The following is a 21,942-nucleotide window of genomic DNA, read 5'->3' as shown; positions in this document are numbered from 1 at the left end:
GTTGGGAATAAATGACCATCCACACACTATTGGAAGGAAAACCCATTGGAATTGCTCTTCTACTCAGCAGGTGGAAATTCCCGACCAGAACGTTCTGGAAGGAAATTTCGGCAAAGGCCCCAAGGGGGAGCAGGAAGCAGTACGATGCAACAGTTGTTGGAGTGACGGTGACCATGGTAACTATGGCCCATTGGGGAAAGCTACAGGGAGGGAGATTGGGCCTACATCCTGGATCCAATATGGCTGACACTTGGCAGGGCCTTAGGAATGGCCATTCGTTTGGGGTTTTGCAATTAGGGATCGACAGAGGGCAACAAAACCTTCCATCCAATGCCACGCGCGTTCTTCCTAGGAAGAAGGAAGGCAATCGATGGTGAGGGGGCTGCTCGGGGTTGGGAGGTGGGCATTGAGGGGGACCAGGCTCTGTCGTAGAGCTCGGGGTAGTGTAATGGTTCCATGTCTTATGACTGTTTGCCTCTCTGTGTGGGGCCAGCCGCCCCACCAGGTCATTAAACAGTCACAACGGCAGTGGAGGGGGGGGGGGAAAGTTGTGAGGGACAGAGAGATAGCAGCAGTGGAGATGGGAGGAATGGTCACTGCTCATTGAGCAACCACTAAATGGAGGATTGCCACTTTTGGAATACTGCGTTCAATCCTGGCCCCCCTGCTACAGGAAGGATGTTGTGAAATGTGAAAGGGTTCAGAAAAGATTGACGAGGATGCTGGAGGGTCTGAGCTACAGGGAGAGGCCAGGGCTACTTACCCTGGACCAGCAGATGCCCTGGAAGGGCAAAATGTGGCAGCACAGGCTGGAAGGGCCTGTTCCTGTGCTGTATTGTTTTTCCTTCTTAGTCAGAGGCTGAGGGTTGATCTTAGAGAGGTTTATAAAACTGTGAGGGGCATGGATAGGGTGAATAGACAATGTCCTTTCCCCAGGGTTGGGGGAGTCCAAAACTACAGGGGCACAAGTTTAAGGTGAGAGGGGAAAGATTTAAAAGGGACCTGAGGGGCAGATTTTTCACACGGAGGGTGATGGGTGTGAGGAATGAGCTGCCAGAGGAAGTGGTGGAGGCTGGTACAGTTACAGCATTTAAAAGGCATCTGGATGGGGACATGGATAGGAAGGGTTTAGAGGGATAGGGGCCAAATGCAGGCAAATGGGACTAGATTAATGTAGGATATCTGGGTCAGCATGGACGAGTTGGGTCGAAGGGCCTGTTCCCGAGCTGTGCAGCTCGATGATTGCCGCTGTCCAAAGCAGAATGACCGTCTCTCTTTCTGCCATTCGCGGGACATGGGTGTCAGTGGCTGGGCCCAGCGGTTATCGCCCCGTCCCTAATTGCCCCTGGACAAGGTGGGGATGAGCTGCTTCTTGAACCCCTGCAGTCCCATGTGGTGTAGGGACGCCCACACAGTGCCCCCTGAGGGAAGGAATTCCAGGATTCTGGCACTAAAGGAATGTCTGAAATATTTCCAGGCCGGGATGGGGCTCGAAGGGGAACGTGCAGGGGGGTGGGGTCCCCATATATCTGCTGCCCCTGGTCCTTCTGGATGGACGTGATCGTGGGTTTGACGTTATCTTAAAACCTCCCCCCCCCCCCGCCCCCCAACCCCCGATAGCTCGGTGTCGCTTAATGTTCTCAATGCAAGCCAGGATCGTTCTGTGCAGCTTATTACAACAACAACAATGTATGTTTACAAAGCACCTTTAATGGAAACACGCATTCCCGAAGGGGAGGGGATGCCGATAAACAGAGCACGGCGCTCCAAGAAGCAGGACAGGGAATCAGGCGCTTGGGGCAAGGGATGGGATTGAAGCGCAGTCCTGCAGGAGGGGAGAGAGGGGAAGGGAGAGAGAGGGAGGAGTGGGAGGGGACGGAGAGGTTGAGGGCTGGAGTTCCAGAGATCAGGGCTCAGGCAGCTGAGGGGACGGCCACCAATGGTGGGACGATGGGTATCGGGGGATGGTCAAGGTGCTGGAATTGGAGGGGGTGACAGAGATAGGGAGGGGATGGAGGGGGTGACAGAGATGGGGAGGAGGCATAGGGGCTGGAGGGGGTGACAGAGATAGGGAGGGGATGGAGGGGGTGACAGAGATAGGGAGGGGGTGTAGGGGTTGGAGGGGGTGACAGAGATGGGGAGGGGGTGTAGAGGTTGGAGGGGGTGACAGAGATAGGGAGGGGGTGTAGGGGCTGGAGGGATTGACAGGGATAGGGAGAGGGTGTAGGGGCTGGAGGGGTACAGAGTTCAGGAGGGGGGTAGGGGCTGGAGGGGGTGACAGAGATAGGGAGGGGATGGAGGGGGTGACAGAGATAGGGAGGGGGTGACAGAGATGGGGAGGGGGTGTAGAGGTTGGAGGGGGTGACAGAGATAGGGAGGGGGTGTAGGGGCTGGAGGGATTGACAGGGATAGGGAGAGGGTGTAGGGGCTGGAGGGGTACAGAGTTCAGGAGGGGGGTAGGGGATGGAGGGGGTTACAGAGATAGGGAAGGGTGTAGGGGCTGGAGGGGGTGATAGGGAGAGGTTGTAGGGACAGGAGGGGGTGACAGAGATAGGGAGGGGGTGTAGGAGCTGGAGGGGGTGACAGAGATGGGGAGGGGCTGGAGGGGTTGTCAGGGATAGGGAGATGGTGTAGGGGGCTGGAGGGGTTGGCAGGGATAGGGAGGTGTGACAGAGGTGTGGAGGGATTTGGACATGAGGAAGGTGGATATTAGCGTCTCATACAGGAGCTGGGAGCGATGTTCAGTCAATCTCCAATTCCCCACGGGCACAGTGAGGCCAGAGGGAGCAAACAAGGCAACTGGACGAAGGCTTCCGCAGTCGATGAGCTGAGCAGTGCAGTGGGAATGGACAGGGAGAAGCCGCAGGCCGGTTTAACGTCAATTGCAGCACTTGTGGGTTGGGAAGTGTTTCCCTCACTAACTCCGTGGCCCTCGCTGTATAAAAATGGCTTCGGATCAGAGGCTGGGTCTAGGCGAGAGTTTACCAAAGCCTGGTAAAGGCCTGCGCCAGCAGATTGAGCTGGTGTATGAGGGTCAGAGCCCCAACGATGACATCAGTGTTCCTGCCACAACAAAGACATCACTGTTACCAGAGACAGTAGGATTTGCAGATGCTGGAGAATCAGAGATAACACAGCGTAGAGCTTGATGGACACAGCAGCCGAGCAGCACCAGGGGGGCAGGAAGGCTGACGCTTCGGGCGTAGACCCTTCAGAAAAATATAGCAGTTCCTCCTACCTCTGAAACAATTTTAACCCCACTGCGGAGCCAGCTTGGGGTTTTGCAATTAGGGATCGACAGAGGGCAACAAAACCTTCCGTCCAATGCCACGTGCGTTCTTCCTTGGAAGAAGGAAGGCAATCGATGGTCGGGGGGCTGCTCGGGGTTGGCAGGGGGGCATTGAGGGGGAGCGGGCTCTGTCGTAGAGCTCGGGGTAGTGTAATGGTTCCATGTCTTAAGACGGATTGCCTCTCTGTGTGGGCCCAGCCGCCCCACCAGGGCATTAGACAGTCACAGCGTCAGTGGGGGGGGGGGGGGGGGGGTGAGGGTGCAGTTGTGAGGGACAGAGTGATAGCAGCAGTGGAGATGGGAGGAATGGCTCCGCAGTGGGGTTAAAATTGTTTCAGAGGTAGGAGGAACTGCTATATTTTTCTGAAGGGTCTAGGCCCGAAACGTCAGCCTTACTGCCCCTCTGGTGCTGCTTGGCCTGCTGTGTCCATCCAGCTCCACACTGCGTTAACGCTGTTACTAAAGAGTCCTGCAAGGAACCCCCACCTCCCCCACCCCCCCGTGCTTTTCCTGTCACAGTCTGAATTCAGAGCACAAGATAATCTCATCGGCAAAACCATCCAACCGCACCCCCCTACTCCTCAGACGGAGAGGGGGTTAGAGATGGAGGTGAGTGAGGGGTTGTGGGGTCGGGGTGTGGGTGAGTGAGGGGGTGTGAGGTGGGGGTGGGAGTGAGGAGGTGGGGGTGGGGTTGGGGGTGAGTGAGGGAGTGGGGTGTATGGAGTGGGGGTGAGTGAGGGGGTGGGGTGTATGGGGTGGGGTTCAGTGAGGGGCAGGGGTGTATGGGGTGGGGGTGAGTGAGGGGTTGTGTGGTCAGGGTGTAGGTGAGTGAGGGGGTGTGAGGTGGGGGTGGGAGTGAGTGAGGAGGTGGGGGTAGGGTTGGGGGTGAGTGAGGGTGAGTGAGGGGGTGGGGTGTATGGGGTGGGGTTCAGTGAGGGGCTGGGGTGTATGGGGTGGGGGTGAGTGAGGGGGTGGGGTGTATGGGGTGGGGGTGAGTGAGGGGCAGGGTGTATGGGGCAGGGCTGAGCTGTACCCCTCCCCCTCTTCACCCACCCCCCCCCCCGCCACCACCAGAGTGAGAAGGCCAGTGGGATCTCATCCCTTTCCAGCGACCAGGCCTCCAACTCTCGGAGCGCTGCGGGGTCGGAGTGGGACAACAGAGAAACAGGCCCTTCGGCCCGTGGCGACACCACGGGAGCGCGGCCTTGTCGGCATGCCCCCTCCCCAGGGCGCGGTGTTGCACCTGCTCATGGGATCTTGCTGTGCAGGGGGGGCAGGGAAGGGAGCATGACAAATAACAGCAGAGCCTCCCTTTTCTTTTGGAAATTAAGGTAAAAGCAACAAGTTTCGAGCTGGGAGAGGTCAAAACGAGTGGGAGTGCGACGCTTCCTGCAGTTGAAGAGCCGGATACCACTGCAAGCCATGTGCAGAGGTGGCCTGTACCTTGGGGAATGAGGTGGGGGGTGGGGGCGGGGGGGGGGGGTCTTTGACACCATGAGCAACAAATGAGAACAAACACAGAAACCTCACCGTGGCTCACTGAAATGTTTCTTCACTGTGTTCCTGAATGCTTTGGAGGTAGCGACAAACTCTCTCTCCCTGTGGCTCAGCTCCTGCAACACAAACAGTAACTGACTCGCACCGAGCCCGGGGGGGTTGGGGAGGGAGGTGGGGGATTGGAGAAAGAGGGAGAGCGGGGAGAGACAGAGAGAGTGTGTGTGTGAGAGAGAGAGGGAGTGAGAGAGAGAGGGGCAGGCAGAGACAGAGAGAGGGGCAGAGAGGGGGAGGTTTTGCAGGGGGTGGCGGGAGTAGGGGGGTGGAATGTTCCTTGAGGGCCAGTGTGGAACTGAATGTGTACAGTGGGTCCAAACCCCAGGCACATCCCCCACCCCACCCATCCCACTTCGCCACCCCCAGCCACATCAGTCTGTGTGGGAGCTGGGGGATGGGCAGTGGGAGCTGGGAGATGGACGAAGGGCAGTGGGAGCTGGGCGGTAGGAGCCGGGCAGTGGGTTGGGGGAGCTGCACAATGGGAGCTGGGTGGTGGGCGGTGGGAGCTGGGCGGTGGGTCGGGGGGAGCTGGGCGGTGGGTCGGGGGGAGCTGGGCGGTGGGTCGGGGGGAGCTGGGCGGTAGGTCGGGGGGAGCTGGGCGGTAGGTCGGGGGGAGCTGGGCGGTGGGTTGGGGGGAGCTGGGCGGTGGATGGTGGGAGCTGGGCGGTGGTGTGCTCCCTAGCAGCCTGGCCAAGGCCCCCCTTTACCTCCCCCACCCCCACAGCGGGTGGTACCTGGCGCCTCTCCGTGGGGGAGCCCAGGATCAGATCGGACGCTGTCACCAGGAAATCCCTCATCGCTGAGCCCGAGTCCCTGAGGGAGAACGAAAAGAAAACACACGCTCAGCCCCCCAACTCACTGGATTTCATTCACATGGCTCCTGGCACATCCCCCGTAACACGTGCACAGCAAGATCCCACCGTGTGTCCTGTTTGTTTTGCTGGTTGCTTGGATTATTACACCTTTGTGTTTTCAGAAACGGTGAGGAGTAAATCCTGGCCCCATCTGGGGGCAGAACCCCCCACCCCCACCCCATCCCTACTCCAGGTTAGCGCCACACCTCGCCCCAGGGGCTGGGGTGAGGTGTACACGGACCACACGGACGGAGAGAGGGACGGACCTGATGGTCTCGATGAAGAGCTCTCGCTGGTTAATGCTGTCCACGATCGTGCTCAGGGCCTTCCTCAGGGCCTGACCCTTCTCCAGCAATCCCGACATCTCGCTCACTCCATCACCGGCCTCATCGAGGGGACCTAGACAGACAGGGACAGACAGAGGGAGACAGAGAGGGAGAGGGGGGTACATAGAAAAAGACATGGGGCGAAGACAGACAGAGAGAGGGTCAGAGAGAGAGGGTGAGACGGACAGAGAGGGAGGACGAGAGGAACAGAGAGAGTGTGAGAGAGTGGGCAAGAGGGTCAGAGAGAGAGGATGAGAGGAACAGAGAGAGAGAGAGGACGAGAGGGTCAGAGGGAGAGAGAGGGAGGGCGAGAGGGTCAGAGAGAGAGAGAGGACGAGAGGGTCAGAGAGCGAGAGAGAGAGAGAGGGCGAGAGGGTCAGAGAGAGTGAGAGAGAGAGGGCGAGAGGGTCAGAGAGAGTGAGAGAGAGAGGGCGAGATGTCAGACAGAGTGTCAGAGAGAGGGCGAGAAGGACAGAGAGAGTGTGAGAGAGAGGGCGAGAGGGACAGAGAGAGAGAGGGAGAGAGGGACAGACAGAGAGGGTGAGAGGGTCAGAGAGACAGAGAGGACGAGACGGTCAGAGAGAAGGAGGGGGAAAGGGTCAGAGAGAAAGAGGATGAGAGGAAAAGAGAGAGGGAGGGCGAGAAGGATAGAGAGAGAGACAGCGAGAGGGTTAGAGAGAGAGAGAAAGAGAGGGTGAGAGGGACAGAGAGAGAGGGTGAGATGGGCAGAGAGAGAGGGCGAGAGGGTCAGAGAGAGAGGGCGAGAGGGTCAGAGAGAGAGGGCGAGAGAGAGGGCGAGATGGGCAGAGAGAGAGGGCGAGAGGGTCAGAGAGAGAGGGCGAGAGGGTCAGAGAGAGAGGGGGGGCAGAGAAAGAGGGGAGGCAGAGAAAGAGGGTCAGAGAGAGAGGGCGAGAGGGTCAGAGAGAGAGGGCGAGAGGGTCAGAGAGAGTGAGAGAGAGAGAGGGCGAGAGGGTCAGAGAGAGAGGGGGGGCAGAGAAAGAGGGGGGGCAGAGAAAGAGGGTCAGAGAGAGAGGGCGAGAGGGTCAGAGAGAGAGGGCGAGAGGGTCAGAGAGAGAGGGCGAGAGAGAGGGCGAGAGAGAGGGCGAGAGAGAGGGCGAGAGAGAGGGCGAGAGAGTCAGAGAGAGAGGGGGGGCAGAGAAAGAGGGGGGGCAGAGAAAGAGGGTGGGAGGGTCAGAGAGAGAGGGCGAGAGGAACAGAGAGAGAGAGAGGGTGAGAGGTTCTGGTTACTGTGGAGTTCCCAGGTGCACGCACAGTCATGGTTAGGGGACCCTGTAATGCAGTAATATTGCAGTAAGGCAGGGAGCTGGCACTCTGTCCCTAACCGCCCCCGGAGATGGCGGGGCGGAGCTGCCTTCTTGAAACACTGCAGTCCCGAGTGGTGTAGTGCCCTGAGGGACTGTCTCGCGCGCGCACACACTCTCGCGCGCACACACACTCTCGCGCGCACACACACTCTCGCGCGCACACACACTCTCGCGCGCACACACACTCTCGCGCGCACACACTCTCACTCTCTCTCACACACACACACAGACACACACACAGACACACACACACAGACACACACACACAGACACACACACACAGACACACACAGACACACACACACAGACACACACACACAGACACAGCCACACAGCCACACACACACAGCCACATTCTCACACACACACACACACTCTCAGACACACACACTCTCACACACATCCACACACACACACACACACACACTCTCACACACATCCACACACACACACACACACACACTCTCACATGCACTCACAGACACACACACACGTTCTTACACGCACTCACACACAATCTCACACACATGCACACACACACACTCACACATACTCACTCACTCACACACACACTTACACATAAATAGAAAGCGGGACATAACACCAGCGCTTCGTCGGAGGCTCACTGATGTTACCGAGAATGGTGACGAAACGTCTGAAAACTAACCTTCCAGCTCAGCGAGCAAACTCACATCCAGAACCTCAACCTGAGCTACAAATCTTCTCAAAACTCGCTAACACTTACACAAACACACACACCCTCACAGACACCCGCATCCACCCACACCCACCCACACACACACATCTACACACTCTCACACACATGCACACACCCACACACGTTTACACTTACACTCACAAACACACACTCTCAGATGCACTCTCACATACACACTGATACACACACACACACACTCTCACACATACACTCCCACACACATTCACACAAACTTACACATATTCATGCACACACTCAAGCATACTCACACACACCCACACGCACACAGACACCCACACCCACCCATACACTCAAACACACACTCATATCCACACATGAACACACTGTCTCACACACACACACTCTCACACACACTCTCACACACACTCACTGACACCCACACCCACCCACACACTCAAACTCACACACACACATCTACACACTCTCACACGCACACACACGCTCACACTTACACTCACAAACACGCACTCTCAGGCGCACTCACAATACGCTCACACACACACACACACACTCTCTCACAGACACACACACTCTCTCACACACACACACACAAACTCACACATACTCACACACACTCAAACACACACACATATCCACACATGCACAAACAGTCTCTCTCACACACACACTCTCAGACACACACTGACACGCTCACACACTCTCACATGCACTCTCAGACACACACAGACACATATACTCACACACTCTCAGACACTCACACTTACACACACGCCTACACACACCCACACATACACAGACACACGCTTACTCACACACACGCATGCACACACACACACACACACAGAAACAGACTCCTACACACACACACACTTGTGTGCACACACAGACACACACACACACACGTACACGCTCACTCACACACGTGCACGGTCACATGCTCACTCTCCCACTGGCCCACCTTCTGCATCCCGAGCTGACATGCGAAGCAGTGCCTCAGTGTAGCTCACATCCACATCCACGCTGTCCTGCTCCAGGATTTTCAGGAGCACATTCTGGCACAGCCCTGGGCTCTTCACCTCGGCCTTTATTCAAAACACACAACATCGAAAACAGGCTGTCACTGAGTCCCGAGATACCCCGAGCAGAGCTGGTGTCCTGTCAGCCATCCTTCACATGTGGAGAGGCTTCTGTCACTGATCCAGCTCCCCGACAGTGAACAGAACACAGCGCTCAGTTCCTTCCCTCTCCATCATCATTCGACCGAGTGTGGCATCAAGGAGATGGGGAAAACTGGAATCAGTGGGCATCAGGGGGGCAAACTCTCCGCTGGTTGGAGTCCTACCTGGCACATAGGAAGATGGTTGTGGGAGGGCAGTCATCTCGGCTCCAGGATATCTCCGCAGGAGTTCCTCAGGGTAGTGTCCTCGGCCCAACCATCTTCAACTGCTTCATCCATGACCTTCCCTCCATCATAATGTCAGAAGTGGAAATGCTCACCGATGATCGCACAATGTTCAGCATCATATGTGACTCCTCAGATACAGAAGCTGTCTGTGTCCAAATGCAGCAAGATATGGACAATACCCCTGTACCTGCTGCCCCTTGTCCTTCTGGGTGGAAGTGGGTCGTGGGTTCAGAAGGTGCTGCCTGAGGATCTTTGGTGAGTTTCTGCAGAGCATCTTGTAGATGGTACACACTGCTGCGACTGAGCGTCAGTGGGTGGGGGGTACAGGGTTGTCTGTGCCAATCGAGCGGGGGGGGGAGCTGCTTTGTCCTGGAGGGTGTCGAGCTTCCTGAGTGTTGTTGGAGCTGCCCCCATCCAGGGTAAAGTGGGGGGTATTCCCTCACCCTCCTGCCTTGTCGATGGTGGGACAGGCTTTGTGGGGGGGGGGGGGAGTCAGGAGGGGAGTTACTCGCTGCAGGATTCCCAGCCTCTGACCTGCTCTTGTAGCCGCTGTGTTTATGTGGTGGGTCCAGGTGAGTTTCTGGTCAATGGTAACTCCCAGGATGTTGATAGTGGGGGGATTCAGTGATGGTAACACTGTTGAATGTCAAGGGGACAGTGGTTAGATTATCTCTTATGGGTGATGGTCACAGCCTGGCATTTGTGTGGCACAAATTTCACTTGTCACCCCAAACCTGGGTATTGTCCATATCTTGCTGCATTTGGACACGGACAGCTTCTGTATCTGAGGAGTCACATATGATGCTGAACATTGTGCGATCATCGGTGAGCATTCCCACTTCTGATGTTATGATGGAGGGAAGTTCATTGATGAAGCAGCTGAAGATGGTTGGGTCGAGGACACTACCCTGAGGAACTCCTGCGGAGATATCCTGGAGCCGAGATGACTGCCCTCCCACAACCATCTTCCTATGTGCCAGGTAGGACTCCAACCAGCGGTGCATTTGCCCCCTGGTGCCCATTGATTCCAGTTTTCCCCGTCTCCTTGATGCCACACTCGGTCAAAAGCAGCCTTGGTATCGAGGGCTGTCACTCTGTAATAGAAATGGCTAATTACCTTAACAGTGTCATTAACATGGTTATGGACTCTTTTAATTAAGAACACTCAAAAAAATGACTACCACCTCACGGTGCCAACGACTCAGGTTCGATCCTCACTTGGGCTGTCTGTGTGGAGTTTGCATGTTCTCCCCGTGTCTGCGTGGCTTTCCTCCCACAGCCCAAAGATGTGTGGGTTAGGGTGGATTGGCCGTGCTAAATTGTCCCGTAGTGTCCAGGGATGTGCAGGTTAGGGTGGGTTGGCCGTGCTAAATTGTCCCATAGTGCCCAGGGATGTGCGGGTTAGGGTGGATTGGCCGTGCTAAATTGTCCCGTAGTGCCCAGGGATGTGCGGGTTAGGGTGGATTGGCCGTGCTAAATTGTCCCGTAGTGCCCAGGGATGTGCGGGTTAGGGTGGGTTGGCCGTGCTAAATTCTCCCGTAGTGCCCAGGGATGTGTGGGTTAGGGTGGATTGGCCATGCTAAATTGTCCCGTAGTGCACAGGGATGTGCGGGTTAGGGTGGATTGGCCATGCTAAATTGTCCCATAGTGCCCAGGGATGTGCGGGTTAGGGTGGATTGGCCGTGCTAAATTGTCCCATAGTGCCCAGGGATGTGCGGGTTAGGATGGGTTGGCCGTGCTTAATTGTCCCATAGTGCCCAGCGATGTGCGGGTTAGGATGGGTTGGCCGTGCTAAATTGTCCCATAGTGCCCAGGGATGTGCGGGTTAGGGTGGACTGGCTGTGCTAAATTGTCCCATAGTGCCCAGGGATGTGCGGGTTAGGATGGATTGGCCGTGCTAAATTGTCCCATAGTGCCCAGGGATAGAACATAGAACATAGAACAGTACAGCACAGAACAGGCCCTTCAGCCCACAATGTTGTGCCGACCATTGATCCTCATGTATGCACCCTCAAATTTCTGTGACCATATGCATGTCCAGCAGTCTCTTAAATGACCCCAATGACCTTGCTTCCACAACTGCTGCTGGCAACGCATTCCATGCTCTCACAACTCTCTGTGTAAAGAACCCGCCTCTGACATCCCCTCTATACTTTCCATCAACCAGCTTAAAACTATGGCCCCTCGTGCTAGCCATTTCTGCCCAAGGAAATAGTCTCTGGCTATCAACTCTATCTATGCCTCTCATTATCTTGTATACCTCAATTAGGTCCCCTCTCCTCCTCCTTTTCTCCAATGAAAAGAGACCGAGCTCAGTCAACCTCTCTTCATAAGATAAGCCCTCCAGTCCAGGCAGCATCCTGGTAAACCTCCTCTGAACCCTCTCCAAAGCATCCACGTCTTTCCTATAATAGGGCGACCAGAACTGGACGCAGTATTCCAAGTGCGGTCTAACCAAAGTTTTATAGAGCTGCAACAAGATCTCACGACTCTTAAACTCAATCCCCCTGTTAATGAAAGCCAAAACACCATATGCTTTCTTAACAACCCTGTTCACTTGGGTGGCCATTTTAAGGGATCTATGTATCTGCACACCAAGATCCCTCTGTTCCTCCACACTGCCAAGAATCCTATCCTTAATCCTGTACTCAGCTATCAAGTTCGACCTTCCAAAATGCATCACCTCGCATTTATCCAGGTTGAACTCCATCTGCCACCTCTCAGCCCATCTCTGCATCCTGTCAATGTCCTGCTGCAGCCTACAACAGCCCTCTATACTGTCAACGACACCTCCGACCTTTGTGTCGTCTGCAAACTTGCTGACCCATCCTTCAATCCCCTCCTCCAAGTCATTAATAAAAATTACAAACAGTAGAGGCCCAAGGACAGAGCCCTGTGGAACCCCACTCACCACTGACTTCCAGGCAGAATATTTTCCTTCTACTACCACTCGCTGTCTTCTGTTGGCCAGCCAATTCTGTATCCAAGCAGCTAAGTTCCCCTGTATCCCATTCCTCCTGACCTTCTGAATGAGCCTACCATGGGGAACCTTATCAAATGCCTTATCTGCAGGTTAGGGTGGGTTGGCCGTGCTAAATTGTCCCGTAGTGCCCAGGGATGTGCGGGTTAGGGTGGATTGGCCGTGCTAAATTGTCCTGTAGTGCCCAGGGATGTGCGGGTTAGGGTGGGTTGGCCGTGCTAAATTGTCCCATAGTGTCCAGGGATGTGCGGGTTAGGGTGGGTTGGCCGTGCTAAATTGTCTCGTAGTGCCCAGGGATGTGGGGGTTAGGGTGGATTGGCCGTGCTAAATTGTCCCATAGTGCCCACGGATGTGCGGGTTAGGGTGGGTTGGCCATGCTAAATTGTCTCGTAGTGCCCAGGGATGTGCGGGTTAGGGTGGATTGGCCGTGCTAAATTGTCCCGTCGTGCCCAGGGATGTGCAGGTTAGGGTGGGTTGGCCGTGCTATATTGTCCCGTAGTGCCCAGGGATGTGCGGGTTAGGGTGGGTTGGCCGTGCTAAATTGTCCCGTAGTGCCCAGGGATGTGTGGGTTGGACCTGGGAATTGCAGGGGTAGGGGAATGGGTCCGGGTGGGATGCTCTTCGAAGGGGAAGTGTGGACGTGTTGGACCAAATGGCCTGTTTCCAGACTGCAGGGATTCTATAATTTTGTGATGAAGACACCTAGGAGCAAGATACAGAGAAATAGAGACCTCCAGTACAGCATCAGGCCTAGGAGTCAGGCTGATGCCTTAGTTGAGGGAAAGAGGCAGGGGGCTGAAATACAAGATGCCTGGGAGTGGAACATAGCAAGGCTTTGTTCCAGGCTGAGAGGCCCAGAGAGAGAGAGAGAGAAAGAGGCCTTGTGTTGGGAGTAAGTTTGAGGCCTGAATGTCATGCAGAGGGAGTGAGAGAGTGATCGAGAGATAGTGAATGAGGGATAGAGAGAGGCCGCAGGGTCGGAGACAGAGAAAGCCCGGGGGCTACTCTCAAGATTCAGAGTGAGTTGCAGAAATGAACCAAGAGTGAAGGTTCAGAGTGAGGCCTCGGTGAGAAGTGAGAGAGTGAAGCCTATGAGCGAGGGCAGCGTGGGGCCTGGGAGTGAGGGCGGCGTGGGGCCTGGGAGTGAGGGCGGCGTGGGGCCCGGGAGTGCGGGCGGCGTGGGGCCCGGGAGTGCGGGCGGCGTGGGGCCCGGGAGTGCGGGCGGCGTGGGGCCCGGGAGTGCGGGCGGCGTGGGGCCCGGGAGTGCGGGCGGCGTGGGGCCCGGGAGTGCGGGCGGCGTGGGGCCCGGGAGTGCGGGAGGGAGGGCGGCGTGGGGCCCGGGAGGGAGGGCGGCGTGGGGCCCGGGAGTGACGACTGCGTGGGGCCTGAGAGTGAGAGCGGCGTGGGGCGCAGGAGTGAGAGCGGCGTGGGGCCCAGGAGTGAGAGCAGTGTGGGGCCCAGGAGTGAGAACATATTGGAGCCTGGGACTGAGGAGAGGGAGGATAGAGGCCTGAATATTGTTCTTGGCCCTTTTGAGACCCTTTCTGAGGGTGATAGGAAGGACATTGCGAGGCCTCCCTGTGGAGAAAGCCTGTAATGCGAGCGGAGTGGAGGGAGGTTGGTGATGGCACACTGTAGCCCCCTTACCTCAGTGAAAACTGTCCTCAGTGTCTGAGCAGCATCTGCATCGACCTCCTCGAGCTGAAATGGCAAAGGGTTGGGTGGTGAGCTGCTCGATAAAACCATCATCATCTCGGCCCAGGCCATCCCCATCCTGTGGAGGTGGCACTACCGGGGGTGGGTTACAGCACACTCCGTCCAGGCCACTCAGTCCAACCCGCAATACTGTACCTCTCGAGGCTCCTCCACTCCAGTCCCCCGCCTGTCATGTGTTGCCCAACCATCTCATCACCCCCACCCCAACTCCCCCAACCCCCACCCCACAACCCCTCCCCTCCCACAGCCCTCCCACCCATCTCCTCATCTCATACTCCCACCCCACACCATCTCCTCCAACCCCCACCCCACCCCAACTCCCCCAACCCCCTCTCCACGATCCCACCCTCCCTGGCCCTCCCACCCACCCCCTCATCTCAACTCCCACCTACACCTGGACCTCCCAACCAGCCCCTCATCTCACCATGCTGCCCCCCCCGCCATATCCCCGCTTCGACTACCCCCAACACAGTGTCCACCCAAAGTGACCATCGTCGCCATCAAGCTTGTCTGTGACTGTGTGAGTGTGCGTGTGTGTGTGTGTGTGAGAGAGAGTGTGAGTGTGTGTGTGTGTGTGTGAGAGAGAGAGAGTGTGAGAGTGTGTGTGTAAGAGAGCGTGTGAGTGTGTGTGTGTGTGAGAGAGAGAGAGTGTGAGTGTGTGTTGGACGGGAGTCACGTCTCGGTCTGGGTAGGTTTACGTCAGTAGCTCCTTCCCATCGGGAGAGCCCCCACCCCCAGGGGGTTTCTGGTCGGGGTGTTGTGAGCCCCCACCTCACTGAATACCGGATACAACACGGTGTAGAGCGCCATGGAAACTGTCGGCGTGGCAACCGGAGCCATCGCCATGGTAACTGTTGGGGTGAGAAAGAAGTAGACATTGAACTTTCATTTGTATAGCACCGGCATAGCCCACATTCTCCATCTCACCCTGTCTCCTGCACCCAACAATGGTGGAAAGCCAGCACCAGACTGGGCGCACAGCAAGACCCCACGAGAGCACAAACGTGACCGGGGGGGAAGTCGTATTGACTGGGTTTGGGGGGAGGGGTCATCAGGACCCTAAGGGGTGAGCTTCGCCAATGACCACAGCTCACCCTGGCTTCCCTCCGCCTCTAACACCCCCCAACCCCCATTGCCACTCCCAGCTGTGGGATCGTCCTGTGCTTTCCTCGCGCACACCGACTCTCCAACCTGTAACCCCCCCCACCCCAAACCCCAATCCCAATGACCTTCCATCCATACCCCTCCCCCAACCCAAACCCTCAACCCCATGACTCTCCAACCCTGTACCCCTCCCCAAGCCCTTGACCCCAATGACTCTCTAAGACCCCAACCCCTCACCTTGGGGGGGGCGACAGCTGAGCAGACAGGGAGACATGGATTGGTGATGGAACCAAATCGCACAGAAGCAGCTCTCAGACATTTTAAATTCCCAGCAGAATTGTTGTTGTTGGGTGGATTGTGGGGGTTCGCGGCTGGTGTTAATAGAGAGGGTGAGCGAGGAATATGGGCACCCCAACCCCAACCCCCCCAATCCCACCTCCCCCTCGCTGTAAGAAAGCTGGCACACATCTGTGAGTGACTCAAGACCAAGATTCTCCCTCTGCCTCCCGGGACGTTACAGTCTATTGAGGCTGGGACCACGTCCTCACCCCTTACTCAACCCCTCAAGACACAACAGGGCACACCCTCACCTCAATCCGAAAGACAAGATGGATACGTGCACTGCCGAGGCTTGGAGAGGTTAATAATTGAGCCTTTTTGGACTTTGACATTGCTGTACCATTCCAGGCCTCTCCCGGCTTCAGAGACCGCGTTTCCCGTACGCGGACAAAGCCGGCCTCTCTCCTGCGGAACAAGATATCAGCTGGCAAGATAATAAAATGTGAGGCTGGACGAACACAGCAGGCCAAGCAGCATCTCAGGAGCACAAAAGCTGACGTTTCGGGCCTAGACCCTTCATCAGAGAGGGGGATGGGGAGAGGGAACTGGAATAAATAGGGAGAGAGGGGGAGGCGGACCGAAGATGGAGAGAAAAGAAGATAGGTGGAGAGGAGAGTATAGGTAGGGAGGTAGGGAGGGGATAGGTCAGTCCAGGGAAGACAGACAGGTCAAGGAGGTGGGATGAGGTTAGTAGGTAGATGGGGGTGCGGCTTGGGGTGGGAGGAAGGGATGGGTGAGAGGAAGAACAGGTTAGGGAGGCAGAGACAGGTTGGACTGGTTTTGGGATGCAGTGGGTGGGGGGGAAGAGCTGGGCTGGTTGTGTGGTGCAGTGGGGGAAGGGGACGAACTGGGCTGGTTTTGGGATGCAGTAGGGGAAGGGGAGATTTTGAAGCTGGTGAAGTCCACATTGATACCATTCGGCTGCAGGGCACTTGCAGCTGGCAGTTGCGTCACCAAATGGGAAAGAGTGTCTAACCTGAAAATCTTTGACCCGCGTCCCGCCTACTCAAGTTTCTCTCTCTCTCTGTCTGATCAGATCTGTGTGTATCCTTGTCCCAAATGGGTTTTTGGTTATATTTCACTCGCTCGCTCCCACAGAAACACAAGAAGGGGTTCATGGGGGCAGCAGGGAATCAGGAAGGGTCATGGAATGTTGGCAATTATTCTCAAAAGAGGTCAGGGCGTGTTTGGAGTTGGAAAGTTCTTATTGCGGCTGTGCAAGGAGCTGGAGACACCACGTCTGGAGCAGGTTCGCTTCGGTTTTGTTTTGGAGCCAGTACAGTGGCTCAGTGGTTAGCGCTGCTGCCCCACGGCACTAGGGAACTGGATTCGATTCCATCCTCGGGCAACCGTCTGTGTGGAGTTTGCACATTCTCCTCGTGTCTGTGTGGGTTTCCTCCAGGTGCTCCGGTCTCCTCCGACAGTCCAAAGATGTGCAGATCAGGGTGGATTGGCCGTGCTAAATTGTCCCGTAGTGCCCAGGGATGTGCGGGTTAGGGTGGATTGGCCGTGCTAAATTGCCCCGTAGTGCCCAGGGATGTGCGGGTTAGGGTGGATTGGCCGTGCTAAATTGTCCCGTAGTGCCCAGGGATGTGCGGGTTAGGGTGGGTTGGCCATGCTAAATTGTCCCGTAGTGCCCAGGGATGTGCGGGTTAGGGTGGATTGGCCGTGCTAAATTGTCCCGTAGTGCCCAGGGATGTGCGGGTTAGGGTGGATTGGCCGTGCTAAATTATCCCATAGTGCCCAGGGATGTGCGGGTTAGGGTGGATTGGCCGTGCTAAATTGTCCCGTAGTGCCCAGGGATGTGCGGGTTAGGGTGGATTGGCCGTGCTAAATTGCCCCGTAGTGCCCAGGGATGTGCGGGTTAGGGTGTATTGGCCGTGCTAAATTGTCCCGTAGTGCCCAGGGATGTGCGGGTTAGGGTGGATTGGCCGTGCTAAATTATCCCATAGTGCCCAGGGATGTGCGGGTTAGGGTGGATTGGCCGTGCTCAATTGTCCCATAGTGCCCAGGGATGTGTGGGTTAGGGTGGGTTGGCCGTGCTAAATTGTCCCGTAGTGCCCAGGGATGTGCGGGTTAGGGTGGATTGGCCGTGCTAAATTGTCCCATAGTGCCGAGGGATGTGTGGGTTAGGGTGGGTTGGCCGTGCTAAATTGTCCCGTAGTGCCCAGGGATGTGCAGGTTAGGGTGGATTGGCCGTGCTAAATTGTCCCGTAGTGCCCAGGGATGTGCGGGTTAGGGTGGATTGGCCGTGCTAAATTATCCCATAGTGCCCAGGGATGTGCGGGTTAGGGTGGATTGGCCGTGCTCAATTGTCCCATAGTGCCCAGGGATGTGCGGGTTAGGGTGGATTGGCCGTGCTCAATTGTCCCATAGTGCCCAGGGGTGTGTGTCCAGTCATGGGAAACGCAGAGTCACAGGGATAGAGTAGGAGGGTCAGTGTGGTCTCAATAGGGTTCTTACACAACTGAGTGTATTTCTTTGAAACAAAATGTTGATAGGATCTCTCAATTCATCAACTGGGGATTGGAATTCTGATTTCTGCCACTGTAACATCTCACTATACCATAAAACACATCATCACATTTGGGTCAGCACGAGTTATTTATTTCTGTAAAACATCTGTTTATTTCATCTTACCACTGGGCTGTTGGAGAGAATGCAAGAGCACACAGGAGTTTGTTTTCAAATTGATTTGTAGGACATAGGCATTTACATCAAGATTTATTACCCCATCCCTAATTGCCCCTGGAGAAGGTGGGGGGTGAGCTGCCTTCTTGAACCACTGCAGTTGCGTGTGGTGAAGGGACACCCACACAGTGCCCTTACGGAGGTGAGTTCCAGGATGCTGATCCAGCAACACTGCAGGAACAGACAATATCTTTCCACGTCGGGATGGGGAGGGGAACTTGCAGGGGGCTGGTGTTCCCATGTATCTGCTGCCCTTGTCCTTCTCAATTGACATTCATGCCCAGGGATCCTGTGAACAAATTCCAATTTTTTTCTGATTTTGGAAGGGGAGGGGATTGCTGCAAAATGGATTGGGAACCAGTAAGTTATACCTGACCCCATTGCTCTCTCCATGGCAATGCTCCAGCCAATCATTTACAGCTAATCTTCGCCCACCACCTTGGGGTCCTGAAGTTCAGATCAATATTCTGCTTCTTGATCAGGTAAAATTCTATAAGCCCTAACCAAGTCAGATGGAGAAATGGGCAAAGGATGTCCCTTTCATTGTCTGCCAGGTGACCATTGCAGTCTGTTGTCCCACCTTGAGGTCAATTGAATCTTGGCTACGTCTGTCTGAACTCGTGTAGCCCCGGGGCTCTCTTGCTCTCTGTCAAGGAACAATTTGATTTCAAATCATGCCTTCCCCCTTACCTACCGGCACCTCACAAGTCCCTAACCTCAATTGCTCCACCATTTGTGATTTTACCTTTGGTTGGCAGGATTCCACATTCTTTAACATCTCCTCCCCCAACCACATCCTCCCACACCCTACAACTCCCTTGCCACCTCCCCAGAGCTCTCCAGACCACTTTATCTGACTCACAAAATAATGCATTGGATGTAGTCAGAGCTGTACTGACCCTCAGCCCAACTCGTCTGTGCCGACCAGATATCTTAAATTAATCTAGTCCCATTTTCCAGCATTTTTTGGCCCATATCCCTCTAAAGCCTTCCTATTCAACTACCATCCAGATGCCTAACTGTACCAGCCTCCACCACTTCCTCTGACAGCTTATTTCATACATGCACCACCAATGCATGAAAAATATCCCCCTTTTAAATCTTTCCCCTCACCTTAAACCTACACCTGCTAGTTTTGGACAACCCTACCCTGGGGAAAAGACCATACTTACTCACCCTATCCATGCCTCTCATGATTTTATAAACCTCCGTAAGGTCATCCCTCAGCCTCCAATGCTCCAGAGAAAATAGTGCCGGCCTATTCAGCCTCTCCCAGTAGCTCAAACCCTCCAAACCAGGCAACATTCTTGTAAACCTTTTCTGAACCCTCTCAAGTTTCACACCACTCTCTTGCAGGGAGACCAGAAGAATTGAACAGTATTCCAATAGTGGCCTAAATAACATCCGCATGACGCTCCCAACTCCTATACTTAATGCATTGACCAATAAAGACAAGCTTACCAATTGCCTTCTTCACCAGTCTACTTGCGACTCCACTTTCACAGAACTATGAACCTACACCCCAAGGTCTCTGTTCAGCAATACTCCCCAGGACCTTACTATTAAGTGTATAAGTCCTGACCTGGTTTGGCTTTCCAAAGTGCAACATCTCACATTCATCAAAATTAAACTCCATCTACCACTCCTTGGCCCATCGGATCAAGGTCCTACCGTACTCTGAAGTAAGACTTCTTTGCCGTCCATTACATCAATTTTGGTGCCATTTGCAACTCACGAACCGTACCTCCTACATTCACCTGGAAGGAGGGAGTTACAGACTTAAATCTAATCAGGGGATTCCAGGCAGTTTACATACAGAATGACACATCACTGAGAGGGAGTTACAGACTGGAATGTGATCGAAGGATTGGGGGGGGGGGGGGCGCTTATATATAGACTAATAGATACCCAGGAGGGAGTTACAAACTGGAATCTAATCAGGGGATTCTGGGTAGTTTATATAGAGTAACAGAAACCCCGGGAGGGAGTTACAGACTGGAATCTGATCAAGGGGCTGGGGGTGGTTTATATACAGAATAACAGGTACCCCAGGAGGGGAGTTACAAACTGGAATCTGATTGAAGGGTTCAGGGTGGTTTATATACAGAATAACTGATACCCGGGAAGGAGTTACAGACTGGAATCTAATCGAGGGGCTCAGGGTGGTTCATATACTGAATCGGACACCCAGGAGGGAGTTACACACACATTTGTCCCACGGTCACAATTAGTTACATGACAGACACATACCCCACATTTGGATAAAGATTAAAAACAAAACCAACACAATTTTGAAGATTGAATGTTGACACAATTAGGTGGAGAGTTGTTTTCCTCAGTGTGCTTTTGATTTTCACAACAGTCAGACACTGGTATTTGTCAAATGATAGTCATCCTTCAGTTCAACGGATGTTCAGGTGAACATAACCTTTCCTTTTACAAATTCCTTCTGGTAAAGTTCTCTTGGTTTTTCCAAATTCTTTTTCCACACAGAGATACAACGTGTTCTCTCTCTCTCTCTGTGGCCTCGAGTTATTTCTTTCCTCCTGCTACTCTTGGTACCTAAATGCTTCCATTTAAAATAAAAACACTCTGCAGCTCAACCAATCAGTGGGCTGTTGTCAAGCAGAATTTCCTGAACTCAAAAATTCTCAGTCTCAAATTCTCTGTCTGACTGTTTCCAAAGAGTAACATTGCCTTGCACATTTTAACAAGGTGTGAGTCGACAGAGATTTCTATGCATATTATTACCATTTCTTGTAAGTTTGGGTCTTTCGGGTTAGGGACTTTGTGTGCATCTAAAGTTAACAATTCACTAGCAAATAGCCATGGTGATTTCTGTGTAAGGGCTTCGAGAAAGGCACTTGTGTCAATAATGGGTTTTTGTTTGCCTGAGACTGTTTTCTGAGCCTCACTCTTACAATTTCCACCCCGTCTTCAGTTGTTCAGTGGTCTCTACCTACAAGTTTAAGCAGACTCACAAGCATCTGTATTTTCAATTTTCCAGATCCTGGGTTCAAACCCCACCATAGTTGTTGGCAAAATATAAAATTTGATTAATAAAATCTGAATAAAGTTAGCCTTAGTGACCAGGGAAAATATAATCATTAAAACCAGATTCACCAAAGCCTTCTGGGGAGGGAAATCTGTACCCACTGACTCCATGCTTAATGCAGTTGGCTCTTAACTGCTCTCGACAGCGTCTGGGTGAGCCACCCAACTCAGTTCAAGGAACGATTATGGACCGGCAACAAATACTGGCCCAGCGAGTGATGCCCACATCCCACGAGCGAATCTGTGTGCATCTTTTCTGAACCCTCTCTCTGTCTCTCCAAAGTGTGACATGTAGAACTGGATGCAAAGACCCAGGTGAGTGGCAATGAATCAGCGAGGGTCGTTTCCATAAAAGGTCGACTTAAATAGATGCAGAAAATTGCTGGAGTAACTCAGTGAGAGAAACTGAGGTAGTGTTTTGAGACAAGTGGCCCTTCCCTGATATCAGGTGAACCACATGTCTCAGCATATATGTGAGCAGAGAGCAGTACACAAACAGACAATAAGGCAATTGCATTGCTGGGAGTCTAAACGGATAGGGTTCTATATTGGGGGGGGGGGAAGAGAGGGGGGGAAGAGAGGGGGGGAAGAGGGGGGGGGGAGAGAGG

General features: G+C 54.4%; 2 protein-coding genes across 3 annotated transcripts in view; both read right to left on the bottom strand.

The window, feature by feature from the left end:
• Positions 1 to 1,707: 1,707 nt before the first annotated feature.
• LOC125448758 (programmed cell death protein 10-like) lies at positions 1,708 to 16,289 on the bottom strand. 2 transcript variants are annotated; one of them, XM_059642637.1, is made up of 8 exons: positions 15,841 to 16,289; positions 14,918 to 14,997; positions 14,078 to 14,131; positions 9,004 to 9,127; positions 5,961 to 6,093; positions 5,575 to 5,653; positions 4,820 to 4,902; positions 1,708 to 3,063 (listed from the first exon to the last, which is right to left on the bottom strand). In XM_059642637.1, exons 2-8 carry the CDS (start codon positions 14,990 to 14,992, stop codon positions 2,982 to 2,984), a joined length of 630 nt encoding a protein of 209 aa, XP_059498620.1. In that variant the 5' UTR covers positions 14,993 to 14,997; positions 15,841 to 16,289; the 3' UTR covers positions 1,708 to 2,981. The 2 variants fall into 2 exon arrangements, with proteins under 2 accessions (XP_059498620.1, XP_059498619.1); XM_059642636.1 differs by lacking the exon at positions 14,918 to 14,997 and having other exon boundaries at positions 15,841 to 16,287.
• The window catches only part of LOC125448759 (calpain-5-like), a 23,700-nt gene continuing 17,708 nt past the window's right edge, over positions 15,951 to 21,942 (bottom strand). Inside the window, exons 7-9 of the mRNA XM_059642574.1 lie at positions 18,861 to 18,926; positions 18,230 to 18,236; positions 15,951 to 15,994 (exon numbers count right to left, since the gene is read on the bottom strand). Of these exons, the coding sequence (XP_059498557.1) occupies positions 15,951 to 15,994; positions 18,230 to 18,236; positions 18,861 to 18,926 (117 nt within the window). The remainder of the gene's footprint in view (positions 15,995 to 18,229; positions 18,237 to 18,860; positions 18,927 to 21,942) is intronic.

Source organism: Stegostoma tigrinum, chromosome 45 (genome assembly GCF_030684315.1).
Source record: "Stegostoma tigrinum isolate sSteTig4 chromosome 45, sSteTig4.hap1, whole genome shotgun sequence".
NCBI classification, from domain to species: domain Eukaryota; kingdom Metazoa; phylum Chordata; class Chondrichthyes; order Orectolobiformes; family Stegostomatidae; genus Stegostoma; species Stegostoma tigrinum.
Note: the sequence above shows the minus strand (reverse complement) of the source record. Positions and strands in the feature narration are given on the sequence as shown.